Source organism: Corticium candelabrum, chromosome 18 (genome assembly GCF_963422355.1).
Source record: "Corticium candelabrum chromosome 18, ooCorCand1.1, whole genome shotgun sequence".
Lineage (NCBI taxonomy): Eukaryota > Metazoa > Porifera > Homoscleromorpha > Homosclerophorida > Plakinidae > Corticium > Corticium candelabrum.
Window position 1 is genome coordinate 6,332,794 of NC_085102.1, and position 9,562 is coordinate 6,342,355.

The 9,562-nt window shown below is 43.1% G+C and overlaps 2 protein-coding genes across 3 annotated transcripts in view; both read left to right on the top strand.

Moving 5' to 3' along the window:
* Positions 1-3,302, top strand: part of LOC134194034 (NEDD8 ultimate buster 1-like) — a 9,635-nt gene extending 6,333 nt beyond the window's left edge. For both annotated transcript variants that reach the window (XM_062662933.1, XM_062662934.1), the window contains 8 exons: positions 561-612; positions 680-780; positions 843-931; positions 1,840-1,945; positions 2,081-2,124; positions 2,193-2,232; positions 2,347-2,485; positions 3,131-3,302. In XM_062662933.1, coding sequence (XP_062518917.1) covers positions 561-612; positions 680-780; positions 843-931; positions 1,840-1,945; positions 2,081-2,124; positions 2,193-2,232; positions 2,347-2,485; positions 3,131-3,288 — 729 coding nt within the window. In that variant the 3' untranslated portion in view covers positions 3,289-3,302. The remainder of the gene's footprint in view (positions 1-560; positions 613-679; positions 781-842; positions 932-1,839; positions 1,946-2,080; positions 2,125-2,192; positions 2,233-2,346; positions 2,486-3,130) is intronic.
* A 115-nt stretch (positions 3,303-3,417) lies between these two features.
* LOC134194036 (uncharacterized) lies at positions 3,418-9,562 on the top strand. The gene is made up of 7 exons (XM_062662935.1): positions 3,418-3,489; positions 6,749-6,897; positions 6,965-7,062; positions 7,221-7,333; positions 7,391-7,469; positions 7,541-7,654; positions 8,183-9,562. Exons 2-7 carry the CDS (start codon positions 6,770-6,772, stop codon positions 9,091-9,093), a joined length of 1,443 nt encoding a protein of 480 aa, XP_062518919.1. The 5' UTR covers positions 3,418-3,489; positions 6,749-6,769; the 3' UTR covers positions 9,094-9,562.

Genomic DNA, 9,562 nt, shown 5'->3' on the forward strand with positions numbered 1-9,562 from the left:
GATATTTATCATTACGACTCACACCAATGCTAATTACATAAAGAAGTTCAATGACCACAACAACTCAGCTTGTCTGTCTGTCTGTCTGTCTGTCTGTCTGTCTGTCTGTCTGTCTGTCTGTCTGTCTGTCAATGGTAGTATATTTTCATAAATCACAGCTATTACAATGAAACGCAAACTACAGATCACTAATAGTGTTCTCAAAAGTCAAATACATTTCTAAACATATTTCCAAGGCCCAAAGGATCTGGAAGACTATATTCGACAATCTAACATGCAAGTCCCTCTACTTTCCGGTATATAACCCTTGCTTCTGTCTGTCTGTCTGTCTGTTTGTCTATTTGTTTATCTATCCATATGTCTGTTTGTCTATCTGTTTATCTATCCATATGTCTGTTTGTCTATCTGTTTATCTATCCATATGTCTGTTTGTCTATCTGTTTATCTATCCATATGTCTGTTTGTCTATCTGTCTGTCTGTCTGTCTGTCAGTCTGTCTGTCTATCTGTCTGTCTGTTTACAGGTGTGTGTGTATTCATCTATTTCTATAAACGTTTCAGACCGAGTCAATTGCTGCCAGACTTCACGTCAATGAAGAAAAGCTAGCAGAAGGTACACACTAGCATCTACAGCATCGTATCATTCCAGGTCACGTGACTATTTGCTTGACCATCTCTAGTCATTGCAGTTGGCTTCTCAGTTGCAGAAGCAAGACTTGCACTGCGAGCTCATGACAACAACGTTGCTGTTGCAGTATCATACCTCATGGAAAAGCGAGAGGCAAATACAATTTTGACTGCTGGAAATGTATTGCACTTGATTTAGTTACAGTTGTGTGGTAGGATAAGAAGAGACGAATGGAAATTGAGAAGAAAGAACAGAAACAGCGTTTACGTCAGAATCGTTATGGGAAGACAGCAGATGGTTCGAAGTATGTTGTTTTGTACTATGGCAACACAGTTTAGTTGATTTCAAGCAGTGGCTATTACTGTGTGTATTGCAAATGTACTTTGTGCATCAAATCTTTGTATTTGTTTGTCATTTTGTCTGTCTGTTGGTTTGTTTGTTTGTTTGTCTGTCTGTTGTTTTGTCTGTCTGTCTGTTGGTCTGTCTGTCTGTCAGTCAGTCAGTCAGTCAGTCGCGAACTTCAAAGTAGCATTCATTAGTGGGTTTTAGATTTCAGTAGCGACTATTATGTTTCGACTTCCTATGATGTACGTAGTGCCTTGTATGTTCAATAAATGATCTTTGTCAGTCAGTCAGTCAGTCAGTCAGTCAGTCTGTTTGTTTTTCTGTCTGTCTGTCTGTTTGTTTTTCTGTCTGTCTGTCTGTCTGTCTGTCTGTCTATCTGTCTGTCAAAAACATCTATTGGTAAACATCAACGCTATTACAGTCAACGCTAAATCACTATCTATGAGTCCAAGAAAAATGACCCTTAGGGTCATGAAATGAAAGCTTAACGTACACTCTGGTAACTGTAAAAACTGTCTGTCTGTCTGTCTGTCTGTCTGTCAATTTGTAACATTATCTCTCTGTCTGTTTCTCTGTCTGTGCTTGCCTGCCTGCCTGCCTGCCTGCCTGTTTGTCTGTGTTTATTTATGTATAGCTGTTTAGTTGATGCACTTTAGTTTTAAATAACTTTACAGCTTGTATTTCTTTTTGCTTTTACAAGCTGTCACTGCTGCATGTTAGTGATGCTAGTCGTGTCTCTACTCTTTGTTATGTTATGTTACAGTTGGTTTAGTCACTCTTGCTTGCAACTATTGGTTTGTCAGAATGTGGAGTCTGGGACGAGGTTGAGTAAATGCTTTACACTCACATGCAATATTGTTTTGTCAGGGTGAAGGTTGAAATTGTTGATCTGCTAACTGGAATGGGATACTTGGAAAAGACTGCTGCAGAAGCTCTAAAACAGGCAAACAATGATATCAACTTGGCTCTCCAGGTCAGTGTGTGTGTGTGTGTGTGTGTGTGTGTGTTTGTTTGTTTGTTTGTTTGTCTGCACACGCACACAAGTGCCACTTGTAATCAATGTTTCTATTACAATTTTGCATGATTGCTGTGTGTATGGTATCTGCAGGTCTTGCAGGACAATCCTCATCTATTGGACCTTCCAGACGTGCAGTAAACATATTGATCACGCGTACCTATATTACAAAATGCAATTTAGCTTATAGGCAATGTGTTTGTAGAGATGCAGAATTCCAAGTCTCAGATGAGCTATTGGCTGAGGTTGTTTACAGATTACTTTCTATAAATTGATTTCTATTTGTTATAATTTATTGTTGTCATGTTTGTTGTGTATCACTTTTTATGATTTTAGTTTATGCTTAAGTGTTTGTTTAGGTAACGTTTATGGGGTTTGATCCTTCAACTGCTATGGCAGCTTTGAGACATCATCGTGGCAACGTCCAGAGGTGTGTTGATGACCTTCTAGCTGGTTGGGTTCCTCCAGATGTGACAGCGAGTGTCAATGAACAGTCAGGTAGGTTGCTGTTTATGAGCATGTCAATCTAGTTGGACACGCGCACGCAGACACACACACACACACACACACACACACACACACACACACACACACACACACACACAAAACTAAAAACTTAAAAGTAAACGGTAGGAGCTGCCAGATACTGGTCACACCCCAGCTAACAGCTGGGCTCCTGTGCGCTACAGGAGAACTCTGGTCCTGCGCTAGCAATCTCCTGGAGCTGGGCCAGGTACTCACAGGAGCACCGACTTGTGAAGCCAACTGTGGTGTGAGCACCTGAAGTCTCACCAGGACCCCAGTGGCTGATGTCACGTCACAGCCGATGGCCGCTTAGGACCCCAGTCAATGACCAGGTACTCGTTTATACTCTTGAGTTGAGAGAAGCAAATGTGTGTTAGTTTCTTGCTGAAGGAAATTATGCCATAGCTCGCCATCACTGTGACTTGAACTTGCAACCCTGTAAGGTCCCGGATGTACACTCTTTACTGGATGACTCTCTAACCAACTGAACTTTATCACTACACACACACACACACACACACACACACACACACACACACACACACACACACACACACACACACACGACACCACACCATGCTCTATTGCTGCTTGCTCATATTGTTTTGTATCTTGTAGCCACTGCAGCCCAAATAAACGAAGAGGAGAGAGAAGCAGTAGAATCTCTTGTGCCTGACTTACAAAACGATGAAGACGATTACTTGGATCTTACACTAGAAGAAGAGCTAGCAGCTATACAAGAGTATCGTCTACTTATCAACACAAATCCTAGCTAGAAATCATAAACGACAAGATAGAACGCCAAACAAACACTGAACAGTGATTTAACTTAGTATATGCTGCATAATTTGTTGCACACTTGCAACTTCCGGTAAATTTAGATATCATGACGTCATTAATAGTCCCGTATAAACCAGTCTTCTGGTACCAGACGGCGCGTGGCTAGAGCGTTTGACAAGAGGAGCGGACAGTGACAGGTAGACTTAACATCTTGGTGTGGATCGACATGCGAACGTCTTCGCAACGTCGACGTAGTGATAGATTCGTCACCTCTCGGGAGTTGACGATGATAGGTTGAGAAAAGATGTTTGGCGCTCTGTTCGCCCGCGCATAGCTGTTTGCAATGCGCATCTGAAGAGAGACGTCTAACAAGGCCTTCGCGTATGCGCATACACGAACTTCCGTGTCGGATGTTGTTTGGCGGAATGATTCGTCTGCCATGTTGACATTGGCATGAGATGGTATAGTGGATGGGCAGACCGGTTGTTCATTCTTGTCTAGTCGATAGGTACGTTTACGATTTGTGATAGACGATATCGATTTGTGATCGCATGACAGAGGAAAGATGACGCCTTGTACTGACACTGCATTCTAGATGGTACAATCCTGAGGTGCTAGACTTGAGATCGAAGCAAGCGCCGCCAACTCATTTCTGGCAGCTTCTCCACTAGTTCTAAAGTCTGACTCAGTGTGAACGAAATACTCGTCTGCCCTCGTCTCTACCACCTAACTCCAAGGGGTTGTGCTACGCTTTCGCGATAAACCCCGAGACGCGTATAGCGTACGAATACATTCAATTTGGGCTGCGTTTGAGCTATTGTATGACCCATCTGGGGAGGAAGGGGGTCGCTGCTAGGCACAGCATGTGTTTCAATGATGATGGATGGATGTAGAGGCAACAGTTCACTGTTGATATACAACTCTACTATAAATGGATTATTTTCCTAGTAAATTGAGCTTGGTCGTCAGTAATATGAACAAGTATTAGAACATTTGGAAGAATTGAGAAAGATGTAGGGTTGACGTACGAAAAAGAATAGAAACAAGACCATGTAAGGGTGTGCTGTGACATCTTTCGTATACAGACTGACTGAGCAATACATTATCCCTAGTCTCGCGTAGCCAAACCTCTCTTCTTCTTGATATCTACTGGCGGGAAAGGGTTTGGTGAAATTGCACACAAGTAGTGGTGCCAGCCGCCGCCGACTTCCGGGTGGCAGACAATTACATTAATGTAAACGTTTAATCAACCCCACGCAAGTTGATTGTTAGTTGCACAATGGATCCGGACTGTTGTGCTTTGTTCTTGGAGTCTCTTTTCAGCAAACGCAAAACAAAGAAAAAGAAACGGCTCTCGCAGTGCTCAAGCAATGTAGACATCTTGGCAAGTGTAAACTAGTCGGACATTCTTTTGTGGACCAGCTGATTAGATAGAAGCAGCTGGATCGAGCCTGTTTGTGATACATTGCCTAACGTAGCTTGCTTCGTTTCCTAGGCTAGATCAGCAAATTCAAGGATTGCGGGAAGAGATCGAGGTGATGGCACGGCAGGTCGAAATAATTAATTATGCAGAGGTTAGCGCGCAGTTTGCGTGAAATTCGTAGCTAACTAAACGCCCTATACCAAGAACAATACCATACTATCGTAAAGTCTGTCCATTGATTGTTGTAAGCCTTCCAACAAGTGATTTTTCGTCGACAACAGAGAGAAGAATGTTTCCAGTAATTATCAGCTGTCAGCTTTTAACCTTCATCTAATTACTAGTTGGAAAGACGTGGGCGTATGCCTTGCACCACTGCTTGTGTGCAATTTCACCAAACCCTTCCCCGCCGGTAGATATAAAAAGGGGAGGGGTTTGGCTACGCGAGACTACATTATCCCTACATTGCACCATTTTCTAATTAGTAAGGTATAAAACACATTATAGTGTCTCTAATTAGAAAATGGTGCAATGTAGGGATGATGTATTGCTCAGTCAGTCTGTATGTCACAGCATTTCTATTCCTTTTCGTACGGCAACCCTACATCTTTCTCATTTTTTCAAAATGTTTCTAATACTTGTTTGCATTCTTTTTCTACGTGATCATAGATATGTGCAGCGGTAACGGTGTATGCGAGCAGCTGTAGTGAGGCTAGAAATCGACACACTCCCCGTGTAGCGCTCGGTAGAAACGTGTAGGTTGGATTTGGTGCAAATGCAATCAGAATTTAGAGAGAACGGTAGAAGAACGGTTTTAATCAGCATAAAGTTTTCGATCTGGAAGCGTTGCGGAGGGTAACGACCCGTACAGTCTAGACACGGGACTGGTGTAGCCTCGTCCCCAGACTCTCTCGCGCTAGTCTTGTCCGGTGCCGTATGACAATTCCAGGCCCGGCTAGGACTGGTGTGGGCGTGTGTTCGAATGAACTGGAATCGAGAAATTTTACGGGGGGGTCGGTCCCTTGCACTGCAATGACAAATTTGAGTAGTCATGGACCTGCTCCGTTGCAAGTACAGAGGTTTGCTATAGAAATCAGCTTTGTAGCATAAACGGTTGCTAGAGATACCCGCTCTTACGACATTAGTCTCGCATAGACAGACCCCTTTCCGTTGCGTCATACTTCCGGGCGAAAATGGGTCTGGTGAACAGCCTAACTGAACACAAACTCAATCCTACATACCATCCCTATAGTAGCCAGGGGCGGCGGAGCGAGTTGCAAGCTTGGGGGAGTGGCATGAAAGGACATCAGAGTACATGAAATAGGGTGAGGCATTTCCTGTCGGAAATCGCTTTCTAATGTTGAACTTTATTAACTTAAACATTCTTTTAGACAACGGAAAGCGCTTATACACATCTAAGGGTGTGAACCCTGTCATACTAGAGTAAGAAAATTCAAATATTTTTCTTCCAAATTTCTTAGCAGTTGATCATCAAGTTGGGGGAAATTGCCTCCTAGTCTCCCTGCTCCGCCGTCACTGTACAGATCTCATGCGGCATGGGGAACGGGCCGTGCATGCTAAATATTTATTTTCAAAACAGCCACATGTCGGTGACGTTTCCGATTTCTTACTGTTTCTGGGAGGGTTAATTGTCCCCCATATGCGCACGCCACGAGGAGAGTGAGAACGGCTGTAGTCAAAATTTTTATTTTCCATGATGTAATAATGTCGCATTTGGGCCTGTATTGCGTAACGTTCATCTGCAGATTACCGTGCATTTTATTGCAACAATTTTATGCAAATATAGAGTGTAAAGTCACCACGTGGTAGCACGCTTACTGTTCATGCACGCATGCGTTGTTACTATGCAGTGATCTCAGTTCAAAGGTGAAACTACGTTGTTATTGTCACCATTGCGTAGAGGAAAACGACCTGTGTGTGCGTCCAGTGAAATGGGTGGCTCGCAAGGGCATTAATTGACTTGTTGCCGACTGCGTTAATCTACACAGATGGATGTATTGATTACTGTTTTGCAGGAGCTTAGTTGAGATGCGATTATGAACTGTGTCGTGTTTCCTACCGTAAATGATGAGTTGAATGTAGTGTGGAGTGGACAACTACGCAACAAGCATTTGCCTTTGGGGGAGGTCAGCATCAGAGGGCTTACACCTCTTCATCGCTCGTTGTAAGTCTCTCTTCTGCTCGACCTCAATGATTGAACTTGCTGTATTACTCTCGCTTTATATGTCTAGACCATCAGAAATTAATGTCAGCTCTTGGGTGTCAAGGCAGTCGTGGGAATTATCTGTTCCAGATGAACTGCAGTATATGCTTGTCACGTACAAAACAGGTGCAATAGAGCTTGTCATACACGTCGACGACCCTCGTGCACTAGATCACCGTCAGCTTCACCACACACTGCATACATGACCTCTAGCTCTCAACCACGGCTTAATTAATTAAGAGGCGTCACGCGCACCTAATTGTATTTTCATATTTTGCGTCTAGTTGGATACAAGGAGAAAGTTTATCAATCGTGTTCGCTCGCTTCAGTCGGTGATGGGAAGGAGACTGCCTTGATGAGGTCGTTTGCTCAACATCTTGCGTCGGAACGCGTTGGGGTCCGGCATTTTTCGAAGTTACGAATACAGTTGGCGTTGAAGCGTTGGTCATTTTAGGTGGGATATGCTTCATTTGATTCTTACACTCACATGATTCTCATTCCCAGGCCTGTGAGAACTAACAGAGCCGCTAAATGTGAGGGATAATGATGTGACCGTGTTCGTACGCGTTTCTATTTGTGTATAAAATGATGGGAATTTGTGCAGCCGTCGTCTCGACTGCGTCTAATAGTCATTCGTTTTTTCATCTTCTCATCTGTTATGAGCCGCTGCTGGTTGAAGCGATAGAAGATGCTGTTGAAGCGACGACAGCTAGTGATGGTGTGATATGTCTAGTGTGATCTACTAGTACTTACACCAAGTGCTTCATACAAATGTAATAATCCTGACAACACACCGCCAAGTAGAAATTGGAAAATAATTTATAGAATGGTGAATAGGGAAAGTAAAGAGGGGAAGTCATTGCTATCCCCGGGCTTGGCTAGCATGCATGCAACAAAATCTAGTATTTACTACTAATGTTTGTGTGTATGAAATTATGAAAATCGGTCTTGGATCGACACATTTCGGATGATTAAATTTGTACGTTTGTCCGGCTTGTGAACGCTATTGCAGTGTACTATAATGTCACTGTGACTACATACTTCATCTGTCAGCCAAATTCCTTAGCGACTGCTACAGAAACATTGGCATTATTGGTATGAAATTGTTGCTTTTCAAATAATTGCGCTGATATGATGTTTGTATTGGTCGTAAATGTGTGAAGCACTTGATGGTACATTACTAGTCGTCATTACGAGTGAGTAGATGGTTTATATAATGCTCTAGCAGATTGTGCCTGCGTCGTAGGATTGGATGAAAATAATGTAGAAGAGGAAGGAACGAGTGCTCTTATGGAAATAGCAATTGAGAGCCACAACGATTATGAGAAAGCCAGTCAATGTGACAGTCACGTGCAGCAAGATTTCTCTCAGTATTCATATCTGTACGGTTCCTATATGTGTGAAGCTTCCTATGTAGATGGTTTATATACGAATGGTTCATATATGGATGGTTCATATATGGATGGTTCATGTATGGATGGTTCATATGTAGATGATTTGTATGCAGGTACTTTGTGTGTGGATGGTTCGAATGCATACAGAGAGATGGACGTTAACCTATATGGGTCGAGATCTGGTTCGTACGGTCGTACAGAACAAGACATCTCATTTTACCCATCAACACAGGAACAAGATGAATTAGCAGCAGTCAACGAAACTCCTGCGAACGAAGTGGAAACTCCGTTGCTCGCCAGTTTGCGTTCTGTTCTTGATGTTGTGAAACACCGGCGGACACAGAGTGTCGATACATTCACATTTCCTTCTGACGGGTATGAACACTTTAGCGAAGATGACGCAAACTACGACGGCTCTCATCAACCAGTAGAACTTGCAGAGTCAGACGATGCGAGAAGCGAATATGGTGAAGAACAACACACACGCTCGCCATCCAGCTATCTCAGTGAAGACGAGGAGGATACAGATGCGAGATGGGATGTAACGAACGGTCATCCTAACATGCAACTCTTTCGCTCTTGTCTCGTTCGACCTCGCAAGAGCGATTACAAAGTGAACCGGCCTCCTCGACGAGGTTTCGCATCTTGCTACAGATCAGCATCGAGATCGTCTTCATTGAACTTGAGCAGGTACATGATTAATTCATCTACACGCTTGCAGCCAAAGAGTCGATCTACAACAAAACATGAGCAGTACACTTGATGCTTTACTGATTTTTGACACTGGCAACCTAAGATTTCGCACATGCATTATTTCTTTGCTTTCGGATTCCTACTTGTTCCCACTGTGCCAAGACGACGGGTGAGGTTCCGGCAATGTTGCACGTATACACAAACACGTTGAAAATTGATGTTTCTATGAACAACTGCTAACACGGACACGTTACTTGCGGTCATAGTTGCTTTCATAATAATTGTGGAAATGTGGTAGACATCTTTGTACAAGTACAATGAAAGGTATGTAGGGTGGACGTCTCGAAAGGATGGGAACAAAATAGAGGGAGGGATGTTGACACTTGTAAAGCATGAACAAGGAAGGAGTCTAGAGCTAGTGTGCTGCAATGTAGAGATGATGTATTATGCATTCATGGAAGCGCAGTTATGTGTACTGTAACTGCGGCTATGTTTCCACTAGCTGCACCTTAAACTAGTTTAGCTTAAACGCATTTAAA

Bases quoted from the DNA above. Each gene is read 5' to 3' on its own strand.
- LOC134194036 (XM_062662935.1), top strand. From the start codon at position 6,770: ATGAACTGTGTCGTGTTTCCTACCGTAAATGATGAGTTGAATGTAGTG. The intron at 6,898-6,964 runs GTAAGTCTCTCT...TTATATGTCTAG, and splicing joins ACACCTCTTCATCGCTCGTT to ACCATCAGAAATTAATGTCA. The intron at 7,063-7,220 runs GTGCAATAGAGC...TTTTGCGTCTAG, and splicing joins GCTTGTCACGTACAAAACAG to TTGGATACAAGGAGAAAGTT.